This window comes from Muntiacus reevesi, chromosome 11 (assembly GCF_963930625.1).
Source record: "Muntiacus reevesi chromosome 11, mMunRee1.1, whole genome shotgun sequence".
NCBI lineage: Eukaryota > Metazoa > Chordata > Mammalia > Artiodactyla > Cervidae > Muntiacus > Muntiacus reevesi.
In genome coordinates this window covers 67,397,792-67,411,455 of record NC_089259.1, presented here as the reverse complement: position 1 = coordinate 67,411,455, position 13,664 = coordinate 67,397,792, and the positions used below count along the sequence as shown (strand labels likewise).

Below are 13,664 nucleotides of genomic sequence, written 5' to 3'. Positions count from 1 at the left end.
ATGTATCAAAACTTTGTTTTAAAACTTATTATTAAAAATAACTTTTAATTATTTACAGCAGCAGTCCCCAATCTTTTAGGCACCAGGAACCCAGTTTCATGGAAGACAAGTTGTTCACAGACAGGACTGGGGTGGGAGGGGAGGAGGTTCAGGTGTAATGTGAGTGATGGGGAGCAGCAGATGAAGCTTTGCTCACCAGCCCACCTCTCACCTCCTGTTGTACGACCCAGTTCCTAACAGACCACAGTACAAGTCTGTGGTCCAGTGGTTGGGAATCCCTGATTTAGAGTCTCTGAAGCTACTTAGAAGGACTATGGGTATATTTGTTTTATTATTGGGAGGCAAGGCTTCTGACTACAGCCTTTACAAAATGATCCCTTTTAATTTTATTTTTTTTAATTGAAGGATAATTGTTTTACAGAATAGTGTTGGTTTCTGCCAAACATCAACATGAATGAGCCTTAGGTATACATATGTCCCCTCTTTTTTGAACCTCCCTCCCACCTCTCTTCTCATCCCACCGCTCTAGATTGTTACAGAGCCCAGGTTTGAGTTCCCAGAGTCATACATCAAATTCCCACTGTCTATTTTACATTCAGTAATGTAAGTTTCCATGTTACTCACTCCATACATCCCACCATCTCCTTCCTACCCCCATCCCACCAGGTCCATAAGTCTCTTCCCTATGTCTCCATTGCTGCCCTGCAAATAATTTCATCAGTACAATCTTTCCAGATTCCATATATACACGTTGGTATATGATACTTACTTTTCTCTAGAGTATAATAGGCTCTAGGTTCATCCACCTCATTAGAACTGACTCAAATGTGTTCCTTTCTATGGCTGAGTAATATTCCACTGTGTATATGTACCACAGCTTCTTTATCCATTCATCTGTCGATGGACATCTAGGTTGCTTCCATGTTCTAGCTATTGTAAGTCATTGCTGCTACAACATTGGGGTATACATGTCTTTTTCAATTTTGGTTTCCCCAGAATATATGCCTAGTAGTGGGATTGCTAGGTCACATGGTTGTTTCATTCATAGTTTTTTAATGAATCTCCATACTGTCTTCCATAGTGGCTGCATCAACTTACATTCCCACCAATAGTGAAAGAGGGTTCCCTTTTCTCAACACCCTCTCCACCAGTTAGTGTTTGTAGACTTTTTTTGACGGCCATTCTGATGGGTGTGAGGTAATATCTCACCGTGGTTTTGATTTGCATTTCTCTAACAATAAGCAATGTTGAGCATCTTTTCATGTGCTTGTTAGCCATCTGTATGTCTTATTTGGATAAATATATGCTTATGTCTTTTCCACACTTTTTGACTGGGTTGTTTGTTTTTCTGGAACTGACTTGATTGGAAGTGTGGTAGTGTTAGCATCTCAGTCGTGTACGACTCTTTGCGACCCCATGGACTGTAGCCCACCAGGCTCCTCTGTCCATGGGAATCTCCAGGCAAGAATACTGAAGTGGGTTGCCATTTCCTACTCCAGAAGATCTTCCTGACCCAGGGATTGAACCTGGGTCTTGCACATTGCAGGGTCTCCCTCATTGCAGGCAGATTCTTTACTATCTGAGTCACTAGGGAAGCCTTGCATGGGCAGCTTGTATGTTTTGGAAATTAATCCTTTGTCAGTTGTTTCATTTGCTATGATTTTCTCCTATTCTGCGGGTTGGAAAAATGATCCAAATTTTATACTGTAAAACACTCTATAGTCTGAAAGCATTTAAGCATCTGCTGTCTCATCTGATCCCTATAATGAGTGTGAAGAAACTGGCAGAGCTATAATCCCTGCTCTACACACAGGTGAGGACATGAGGCTCAGAGGTCTCAGGGCACACAAAGTCACATGGATGCTAAATGCCTCCTCCATCGATTCAAACTGGTCCAGGCACCTAGAACTAGGATATTAGGATTTTGTAACTTCTGGGCTGTATTAAGTGATTTTATGAATAGACTAAATAACACCTTTGTTACACATCAGGAGCAAAGAAACTTCAAAAAACTTCAACCCGGTCTGCTTCATCACAGAACAGAATGAATGACGGGTGTTTATTCTTTGTTTGAGTTGAACTGTGTCCCCTCCAATTTTACATGTTGAAGTCCTAAACCTGTCAGTACCTCAGAATGTGACTGCATTCGGAGATGGTCTTTAAAGAGGCAAAAAAGTTAAAATGAAGTCAAACAGGTGGGTCCTAATCTAACAGACTGGAATTCTTACAAGAAGAGAAGATCAAGACACAGGTACAAACAGAGGGAAGGCCATGTGAAGACATAGAGGAAAGATGGCCTCTCCAAGCCAAGGAGAGAGACCTCAGAAGAAACCAACCCTACTGACACCTTGACCTCAGACATCCATCCTCCAGAGCTATGAGAAAATAAATTTCTGTTGTTTAAGTCGTCTACTCTGTCGTACGTTGCATGGCAGTCCTAACAAACTAATGTCCCTTCAGCTTTGTGTATCTGAAAGGTAATTTCTCTATTTCATGGGTCATTTAAAACAGTCAATAAGACAGTGATTCAGCTCACCTGAACTATGTATTTTTAAAAATGTGACTTGGAAGCACCTTTTCCAAGCTGTTGAGTTTTCTTTTCAGATGAAGGAATTCTGTTCTATTAGAGTGAAAATTTTGTTGACTTAAGCTAATGCTCCTAGTGTTATAGCTCTGAACAATTCATTGTTATCTGATGCTTGCACATCCAAAAACCTGATAATCTGACAGCTTACCTAAGAGGATGCAGAGTATGCAGAAAGAATGTCAAGAAGATGTTCAACTGGGATGAGGATCAAGAAATGCTTTTTTTTTTTTTTTTTTTCTGTAGAGGTGACCTGACCCAGTGGCAGGACTGCAACTCAAGGGTGAGGTTCTGCCACTCTGTGAACTTAGACGGTGGCCCCACCTTGGCTACCACATGAAAGAAGCAGTGTTCTCAGACTTGACACAGAACACAGTACCTAGGGTGGCCCTCAGCCTCCCCCAGCAATTGCCCCTCTGTGCTCCCTGGACAAGCTTTGTGACCTTAGGTGAGCCCTGGACCCACTCTCCTCATCCATGACATGGATAAAAATGGACCATCATGAGATTACATGAAATCATACATGTGAGAACAATGTAAAATAAATTATGAAGAACTACACAAATGTAACTTACCCTGAATATTGTTAGAGTAGGTGCAGGATTACTAGACCAGGAAGCACAAGATTTCTAATTCTATGACCCATGTCTGTTTTTATATGTATGTTGCACCTGATTTAAAACATTTACTGAAATAAAAGATTTCTAATTCTGTATCTGCTGCAAACTAACTTAACACCAATTATATACATAGGGCCACCTTCCTTCTAAGGGGCCTTAGTTTCATCACCTGTAAAATGAGGTTGTTGAAACCTGTTATGTTATCTGGACCTATCAGAGGTTCTGTGATCTACTTCTCATTACTCAATGTCTTGATAATACATAATGATAATAATGTTTAAATGAAGACTTTGACACAGGTGGGTACACCTCTTTCTGATGTGAAATGCCTAAGGTGGAAAGACCAAAAGAGTTTGATTCCTGGATGTCTTGAGATTTGGTCACACAGAAAATGACAAATGCTTATCAAGTCTTCAATGACTGGCAGATTCTCGAATTAATGAAAATGCTCTGTGAATTTCAGGCATTAAAAAAATATATAGGGTGATATATGGCTCAGATGGTAAAGAATTTGTCCTCAATGTGGGAGACTGGAGTTCGATCCCTGGGTTGGGAAGATCTCCTCAAGAAGGGAATGGCAACCCACTCCAGTACTCTTGCCTGCAAAATTCCATGGACGGTGGAGACTGGTAAGCTACAGACAATGGTGTTGCAGAGTCAAACATGACTTGACGACTAACACACACACTCTACAGTTGCATACAATATAAGTACTTTGGAAAAGTTCAGAACACAGACTTTCTTGTCCCTAAACCTAAGTACGAACTCTAACTCTGCCACCTCTTCAGCCAGCTCTGCAACCCAGGAAGTCTCCTACACTATGAGCAGTAGAAGGTACTGCTCTGCATTTCTTCATTTCTAAGGAGGGTTGAGATGAGACAGTGATGAACTAAGGCCACATTTTAGATAAATGTTTCATATAGTAGTAATTAAGATACTGGGACATGTTTTCTTTAAGACATTTAAAATATTACACTAGTAATCTTCTACTCACAAGTGAAAATCTGTGAAATGCACAAAAGAATGAAGAATAGAAAACATACCCACTATTTAATACTAGGAGATAAATTTTCTATGGGGAAGCCTCATCCCACCCCAAACACTGCATGTCAAGGGTCAAGAACACCAGACCTTCCTTCCCTCCCTCTATCTTCCCATCAACCCTATTCCCACTCCCACCTCCTTCCAGAAGGACTTACAGATGGCTGTATGACAATGGCTAAATATCCTACACTAGACTTCAGTTACCATCTCACCTTTGTTAGGAAGATATCACGTGACCTGAATGTTACCCATCGATCCCCTTCCTCACACCATGCACAGTGCTTAGTCCTTCACACACCTCATCTCTAAGAAAGTGCTTTGTAAACCTTCAAGCACCATTCAGGCTACAGTGTGAAGGTAGTGTGAGGTAGTGAGTTCTTGATTTGTCCTGATGACAATTTCATTTTCTAGAAGGTAGAGGAAGCCTGGGGGTGGTGAGTGGCAAATACACTTAAGTCTAAACAACAAAGAATTAGGGAGAAACTGGCAGTATCATGTAGAAGTTTCCTTTACAGATTAGAAAACAGAAGAGACCTATACTGTTCCCTGGAAGATCTTCCTAGAATCAAAATATTTCAAAAAATTATCCCCTGAGCTCTCAAATTTCCTGGATATTCCTTGACAGAATGTGCATCACAAATATGTTGAGCACCAATCAGAATGAATGTAAAGGGTCTGCAAAATGAGAGTGTTTTGTGCTCTATGAGAATCTGAACCCAGAGTCCAGAAGTGTGGAAAGTCCAATCTGACATCTCTGTCGCAGGCACAGGTATGCACACAGAAGGGTTCACATATGGTGACCCCATCCCCACCACTGCTGCAGATTCTCAGCAGACCTGCTCTTAACCTGCCATGTGTTAAGATCCACTCATGAAGCTTAGTCTCTGGAGGTTTATAAGGGCATAGAGTGCTTGTTATCAGATCCTTGATAGAGATCTTATGAAGAGGGAACGTGGAGACAAACTTTAATGACAACTCCCTGTCCTATTTTGCCCTTTCAGTGAGGACAGCTACTTCCTCCTTGCCCAGTTGTTGCACCATTTTATAAAACAAAGTGTTTCTATTCTGCAGCAAATCATTTGGCTGACCAGTTTCTTTCCGTCTGCCTGAATCCAAAACCTGTAAACAGCAAAAAGAAACCCATTAGTACATAATGTCTCCCAGTAACATATTATAACTCAGACAGTATTTCAAAAAGTGGCAGGATAGTGAAACAGAGAAAATCTTTATGATTAGTAGGACTGGCTGGTGTTTTAATAGTTTGATTAATTTGTTTTACTAGGCAGACAAAGGCCTAACCTGACCTTTTAATATTATAATGTTATAGGAAAGAGAGAAAATATAAGCTTTAGACTATGACTACTGGTACTCTATAACATCTTATTTTATATTCAGGGCATTTGGTGTCGTTATCATTAGCACCTTTTGCTCTCAGACTCTGAGCTTTGAGGCAATTTATACAGATACACAGAGTTGGCAAATATCTTCATTCAAGAAAATCAAACTCCATTTACCTAAAAAGTAGCTTGATGTCATACAAACCAGAGGGCAGTGCCCTGACAACAAATTAATGGTCGATTTGAGAATCTGAGCAATATTTGGGGGAAAAAGCAAAGGCTTCCAGGATTTCTTAAGGGTCCTGGATTATGTCAGCTTCTAAGAGGAACAGAATCCTTGTCCAAGGGGTTGAGATATTTCTTGAAGCTGGATGTGGTTGTAGTTTATTCTTCTGAGAGTGAAAGGCTGGCAAAAGGAGCTGGCACATAAGCAGGCACAGAAGAAATCTCAGAAATCCAGTTTTCTCTTTGGATAAGACTAAAGAAGCAAGTAAGAAATTGAGCTCCAAATTCCAGTGATCATGGCCTAGAGAGCACAAGGGGCCAGTCCAACCTGAACCGCCTAGGATCTGGATCTGTTTCCACAAATTATCTTTCTTTCCTTGTTTCTCTTTCTTTCTTCAGCTGCTTTCCCTTCACCTCTTTTATTGCTCATTAATAAATTTGCTACATACAAACTGAAAAGGAGAGGAAGGGGTCCTTCACTCTGCCTTTCTACTTATTAGTGACTTTGGTTAATGGTTCTGGATGGGGAAAATGTGTCTGAAACAATTGGCCCAAGTGATATAATTATAAAAACAGTTCTGATGTTCAGTGGTATTTAATTCTTCATTTAGGTCATATTTGGAATAAATGCATATTAAGAGAATATGATGGATGGGCTTCCCTAGTGGCTCAGTGGTAAAAGAATCTGCTTACTAATGCAGGAGTCTCGTGTTCCATCCCTGGTCCAGAAAGATCGCACATGCCACAGAGCAACTAAGCCCATGTGCCATAACTACAGAGCCTGTGGTCTAGAGCCCGGGAGCCTCAACTATTGAACCCACATGCCTAGAGCCCATGCTCGGCAACAAGAGAGCCCATGCAAAGAGAAGTCTGCACACACCAATGAAGAGTAGCCCCTACTCACGGCAACTAGAGAAAAGTCACTGCAGCAAGGAAGACCCAGCACAGCCTAAAATAAGTAAATAAATAAAAGTTGTTTTTTTTTCTTAAGGAACAGAATATGCAGGGACTCTAAATAAGACATAGTTTTGTGTGTGTGTTTTTCCCAACATATAGGTACTACAGTTAATTTTATCATTTGCATTTAACTGGAAACATTTATTAGTCTCATAAATGCCATTTTCCTGTTAATCATTTGTTTACTACTGGGAATCACTGCTAAAGGCATGTTTCTCAAAAGAATCCAAGAATAATCGGATCTGTTTCATCCACTTAATGGGCTTCCAAGGTAACTCAGTGGGTAAAGAATCTGCATGCAATGAAGGAGACACAAGAGACACAGGTTCAATCCCTGGGTTGAGAAGATCCCCTGGAGAAGGGCATGGCAACCCATTCTAGTACTCTTGCCTGGAAAATCATATGGACAGGGGAGCCTGGTGGACTACAGTCCATGAGATGGTAAAGAGTTTTTATGACTTTATTTATGACTTTTATTTATTTATTTATGACTTTATTTATGACTGACCAACTTTCACTTTCACATCTGCATAGTAATTTAAATGTTCAGTGAAAGTTGTTCAGTTATGTCCGACTCTTTTTGACCCTGTGGGACTGTAGTCCACCAGGCTCCTCTGTCCATGGAATTCTCCATGTAAGAATACTGGAGTGGGTAGCCATCTCCTTCTCCAGGGGATCTTCCTGACCCAGGGATTAAACTCAGGTCTCCTGCATTGCAGGTGGAATCTTTACCATCTGAGTCACCAGGGCAGCCCTGTAATGTGGCATGTCAATTTAAATGTCTCAAAAGTGCAATTTTACTTAAGTATAGCATAACAGAACATAACTATCACTCCTGATGTTGAAGAAGAAAAACTGCAGTTTTAAAACAATTGGTCTCCACACATCTATATCAATTAATCTATGAAACAGCAAACAAAAATTGGAGAAAAGACAGTTTCTCTGGTAAATAGTACTGGGAAAACTGAATACCTGAAAATATATGAAATTAGACACTCCCTCACATCATGCACAAAAATAAACTCAAAATGGCTTCAAGATCTAATATAAGACTGGGAACTACAAAACTAAATGAAAACACAGGCAAAAGACTCTTTGAAATAAATCACAGCAATATTCTTTTTTAGATTAGTCTCCTGAAGAAAAAGAAATAAAAGCAAAAACAAATGGAACCTAATCAAACTTAAAAGCCAAGGCTCACGTGGAGGCTACAAGAGCTGAGATGGGACACAGACTGAAAAAAGTCAAGAAATAGAATTTTACCAGCTGAGACTTTACATTTACTGATTTGGTCAAAGACTCTAGATATTTCAGAACAAATAAACATAAAGCAAATCCAAATTCTCGATATGTACAGAAAAATAGGTATAATTTTGGATTTTTTAACATCCCTTATAAGAAAAAGCTCCTACAATCTCCCATTAGGTCCCCAACTCTTCTCACAACCCAAGATAAACTGTAAACTAAACCACATATTCAAGTTGGTATGATAACAATCCCTGAACTCTAGGATCTCTCCAGGAACCCCAACCATGAATTGCTTATAAAGCTCTAGTAGGTTAAGTAAAAATACATTATGTTGGATGAGTAAGTCAGTTACATAAGCTCAATGAAGATGTGTTTATGAAGTCTGTTTATGTGCTGATATTCCAGACAGCTGTCCTAGAAATAAAAATGAAATGGACTCACTGAAAGATAATTTGATCCATTTTCACTGGCAGGATGTCATCAGTGATAAAGAAGAATGCAGGGAGAGGTGGGTGAATGCACCGAAAGGCGGTGGTGCCCAGGAGAGGATGGAGGAAAAGCCTGATAAGAAAGATGATGGGAATTGATGACAAAAATAGAGAGATATCCCACTGACCAACAAGGAGAGTGGGGAGGGGGAGATCTGAGTGTCAGATCTGTCTCTGGCTGCCAGGTGATGAGGCAGGACAGCAGTCCAACCCTGGAAGGTGGGTCCTCATCGGTAAAATGGGTGCCTGTGATTTTCTCAGTGACTGGACAATGTGGCAGGTACTAACTCAAAATCCTGTCTTGGGTCTTGAAATAGTAAATCATTATTCTCACTGGGGAGGGATGAAGGCTGGGTCAAGGCGACCTCCTCAGCCACTCTCCCAAACCTGCTGCCTTTGCACACAAGCCCCCCCTCCTCATAAAGCATTTCTTCTCCCCAACTGCACTTTCTACCTCAGTGTTAGTTATCTTTCCTCTGAAAACTTGAGTGAAATCTCTTGGAGTGTTTTTGAAGGAGCTTTTCTCTTCTCAGATGTTCTAAATGCATCACGTAGGTTTATGAAAGAAAAGTTCCATTAAGGTGAAAAATTGAATTTAAATAAAACTCTAGTTAGGTTGAGCTGTTTTATGCTTTTCAGGTGGGGGTGTTAAAACCGTTTCCAATCTTCACTTCTGTGGGAAAAATTCTAAGTAGAGGTTTGAGATGATGAAGAAACAACGAATATAAAGCCATAAGATGGACTATAAACAGAAGAGGTGGGATCTGAGGTTCTCAGCTCTGCTTTTGGTTCTTCATCATTCATTTCCAGAGAATTCTCTAACTGAGGACAGTGAAAGTGTTGACCACAGACAACACTGTTAGAGCAACGGCAGAATGTCACATGCTTCCTTTGTTCACACCAACAGGAGAATCCAGGTGATATGAAGGTGGCAGTGTGCAGAGACTGGAGGGAAGAGCTGGGCTGCTGGCTGCAAAGAAAGCAGGTCACAAGCACCCAGCTACTCTCAAAAACCACAGGAAGAACCCTCTATTGTAGATAGAGTGGTGAGTCTTAGGATAAAGAGCATTTCTAATTTGTCTGTCTTGCTCCACTGTTTTGTGGCAACAGAGAAAGTAAAGAAGATTATATTAGATGTTATTATGACTCCATCATGTTTAATAAATATTGAGAGAACTTCTTTGTGAAATAGAATTCTAAGCCTGACACATGAATGGTGCTTAATGAACCAAAGCAGGGTAAATCCCTTGGAGAGACAACACATAAACAAAGCTATTAATTCAGTCACACTTGTTTCCCAACAAGCCCTTTCTCTGATTTACTTACAGTGAACAAAATCATATCCATCTAATCATTTCAAGATTTTTTATAAAAGTGACAATTTGGAAAATATACAGATGTCTAAATTTGAGATTATATGCTCTATCCCTGTGACGAAATTTTAGGCAGCTTTAAGAACTGAGCTGTGGAAAATTGATAAATAACATGGGGAATTTTAAGAATACATAAAAATTCTGGTAATGAAATATTCTGTTTTGCAGAATAAAACAAATTGCTAAAATGGCTCTAATGTTATCCAAATAATATTATAGCACTATATAACTGCTTTTGGTTCTTCATCATTCATTTCCAGAGAATTCTCTAACTGAGGACAGTGAAAGTGTTGACCACAGACAACACTGTTAGAGCAACGGCAGAATGTCACATGCTTCCTTTGTTCACACCAAGATTTTCTTTTATTTTCCTATTGCTACCTTGCACATTTATTGCTTTTTTTTACAAAAAATATTTTTACAGATTAGATTCAATTAAAAATAGAATTAAGAAAATATACTCATATATCTACCTGAGGAAGTATTCACGTGTAATAAAATGTAATTATTACACCTTATCACTTGCAATGATAGGACTTTACGGTGACAACCCTGTCGGTTATGCCCTTCGTCAGCATCTGTCACTTCCCCAGCTACTCCTTGAGGCTGATCGCCTGCCCTCTGGAGCATCAGGCTTTGAAGCAGATTGACTTGTCTTTATATCCACATTAAAGCTTTCAGAATAGACAGTCACCTGTTTTCCAGAAAGGAAAGAGGTTCAGTCATCCCTCAGTGTGGGTACAGTCCCAGAACACCAGAATGAAGTGAATATGGCAGTAAAGTGAATCATACGAATGTTCTGGTTCCTCAGAACATACAGAAGTTATGTTTACATGACACTTGCCTATCAAGTGTGCAATAGCATTGTGTCTGACAAAACAATGTAGAGACCTTAGCCTAAAAACAATGCATTGCTTAAAAAAAAATACTAACCAACAGAGGAGACTTCAGCAAGTCATAGCAGTAACATTGATGTTACAGATCACCAGAGAAACTATAATGATTGTGAAAAAGTTTGACATATAATGAGAATTACCAAAAGGTGAGACAGAGAATTGGAGTGAGGAAATACTGTTTGAAAAATGGCGCCCATAGACTTGCTCGATGTAGGGTTATGATAAGCTCTCAATTTGCAAAAAAGCAGTATCTTGGAAGCACAATAAAAAAGGGATGTCTATTTCTAAAGCAAGAAATACAAATAAGGTTCAAATTGGGAAAGGAGTATGTTAAGGTTGTATATTGTCACCCTGCTTATTTAATATATATGCAGAGAACATCATGCAAAATGTCGCGCTGGATGAAGCTCAAGCTGGAATCAAAATTGCTGGGAGAAATATCAATAACCTCCAATATGGAGATGACACCACCCTTATGGCAGAATCAAAGAGGAACTAAAGAACCTCTTGATGAAACTGAAAGAGGAGAGTGAAAAAAGCTGGCTTAAAACTCAGCATTCAAAAGACGAAGATCACCGCATCCGGTGCCATCACTTCATAGCAAACAGATGGGGAAACAATGGAAACAGTGACAGACTTTATTTTCTTGGGCTCCAAAATCACTGTAGACAGTGACTGCAGCCATGAAATTAAAAAGATGCTTGCTCCTTGGAAGAAAAGCTATGACAAACCTAGACAGTGTATTAAAAAGCTGAGACGAGACTTTGCCAACCAAGTTCCGTCTAGTCAAAGCTATATGGTTTTTCCATATAGTCATGTATGGATGTGAGAGTCTGACCATAAAGAAGGCTGAGCACCAAAGAATTGATGCTTTCAAACTGCGGGGCTGGAAAAGACTCTTGAGAGTTCCCTGGACTGAAAGAATATTAAACCAGTAAATCCTAAAAGAAATCAAGCCTGAATATCCATTAGAAGGACTGATGCTAAAGCTGAAGCTCCAATACTTTGGCCACCTGATGCAAAGAGCTGATTCACTGGAAAAGACTCTGATGCTGGGAAAGATTGGAAGCAGGAGGAGAAGGAGAAGGGGACGACAGAGGATGAGACAGTTGAACAATGTCACAGACTCAACAGACATGAATTTGAACAAACTGGGACACAGTGAAGCACAAGGAGGCCTGGTATGCTGAATTCCATGGGGTCATGAACAATCAGACATGACTGAGTGACTGAACAGAAATTTTCAGGAAAGAGAGGAGAAACTAAGAGAAAATTACATTACTGGAGGTTCCTATCAAGTTTTACAAGGAAGGATACATTGAAAAATTGAACATAATTGAAATCAACTAAAATGGTGAGAGTCTTACTGATATCCGTTGACAGTCGATGACATTGCTTAACCTGTGTGTGATGGTTAGCACAGTGCAGTGAGCAAATTTCTCATGAATTTTTTTCTGTATTAACTCATCAGTTCTAGAATCAAAGAAATTGATTTAGTTCAGAAAAGACAATTAAAGCAGACTTATGACTTAAAAATATCATGATACTTTTGTAATGTTTTTAAAAATCATTACCTTAATGTATAATCTTATTCCTAAAAAACTAAGTATAAAAAGTCTATTTGGAAATGTACTGTTTTTCAAAAATGGAAAATAGTCTTCCCTCAAAATTTCTTGAGATTATGAGCTGTATTTAGGAATCTAGCTTTCTCAGGATGCCTCATAACAACATTAACCCTATATAACATGTCTTGGTTTTTCCTTTGTTTTCTGGAATTAATATTATCAAGAAATATCCATGAGGCCAAGAGAACACTTAGAAACATTTCTAAGCATCACTAAATATTTTCCATTTACCACCTTTAGAATTCAAGGATTCAGATTCAAGGTGTCCTGGATCTCAGCTCCATACCTTGGATCCACATTTGATGTGGCTTTGTCAATAATCAATATCTGATTTTTCTTGAGAATAGCCCGAGCAAGGCACACCAGTTGTCTCTGTCCAACACTCAAGTTCAACCCAGATTCTGCTAATTCAGTATGCATTTTACCAGGAAGATGTTCGATGTTGTCTTTAAGTTGCACCTGTGATACAGAAAGAATGACATTTTCCTAAACTGTTATTGAAGTAGGCAAGCCTCTCACACATTAGAACTCTGACATCCTCAGGACTTCTTACGTATCTTACATGTACAGCCAGGTTATGGGGAGAGCTCTTTCCAAACAGCGTTCACTGAGAAAGACAGTGGAGTCAAGTCAGGGCAGAAAGAAATCAATGTCCACCATCCCTGCCAAGAACATCTTCCAGAAACCCCACCTAGGGGTTGGTTAAGGAAGTCTCTAAAAAAAATGAAGCTTTTTCTCATTAAACTTGTCTGTTTAAATGTGGTTTAAACAGTCAAGTTAAAACAATCTTTATGGTTGAGTCAAGTTTCCCAAAGTTCATTTTGCATAGGAGTTGGTAAAGAAAAACTTCAAAAATGTTTATAGTAAGTCTTTTTCTCTGAAGATAAAATCTTACCAGCACATTTGGTTTTAGAAAAGGCAGAGAAACCAGAGATCAAATTGCCATCATCCACTGGATCATCGAAAAAGCAAGAGTTTCAGAAAAACATCTATTTCTGCTTTATTGACTATGCTAAAGCCTTTGACTGTGTGCATCACAATAAACTGTGGAAAATTCTGAAGGAGATGGGAATAACATACCACCTGACCTGCCTCGTGAGAAATCTGTATGCAGGTCAGGAAGCAACAGTTAGAACTGGACATGGAACAACAGACTGGTTCCAAATAGGAGGAGTACATCAAGGATGTATATTGTCACTCTGCTTATTTAACTTATACGCAGAGTACATCATGAGAAATGCTGGGCTGGAGGAAGCATAAGCTGGAA

General features: G+C 39.4%; 1 protein-coding gene across 1 annotated transcript in view; it reads right to left on the bottom strand.

Annotated features, from left to right (window-relative positions):
- Positions 1-5,232: 5,232 nt before the first annotated feature.
- The window catches only part of LOC136144150 (ATP-binding cassette sub-family C member 4-like), a 140,793-nt gene continuing 132,361 nt past the window's right edge, over positions 5,233-13,664 (bottom strand). The window contains exons 28-30 of the mRNA XM_065901808.1: positions 12,684-12,856; positions 12,140-12,245; positions 5,233-5,367 (exon numbers count right to left, since the gene is read on the bottom strand). Of these exons, the coding sequence (XP_065757880.1) occupies positions 5,233-5,367; positions 12,140-12,245; positions 12,684-12,856 (414 nt within the window). The remainder of the gene's footprint in view (positions 5,368-12,139; positions 12,246-12,683; positions 12,857-13,664) is intronic.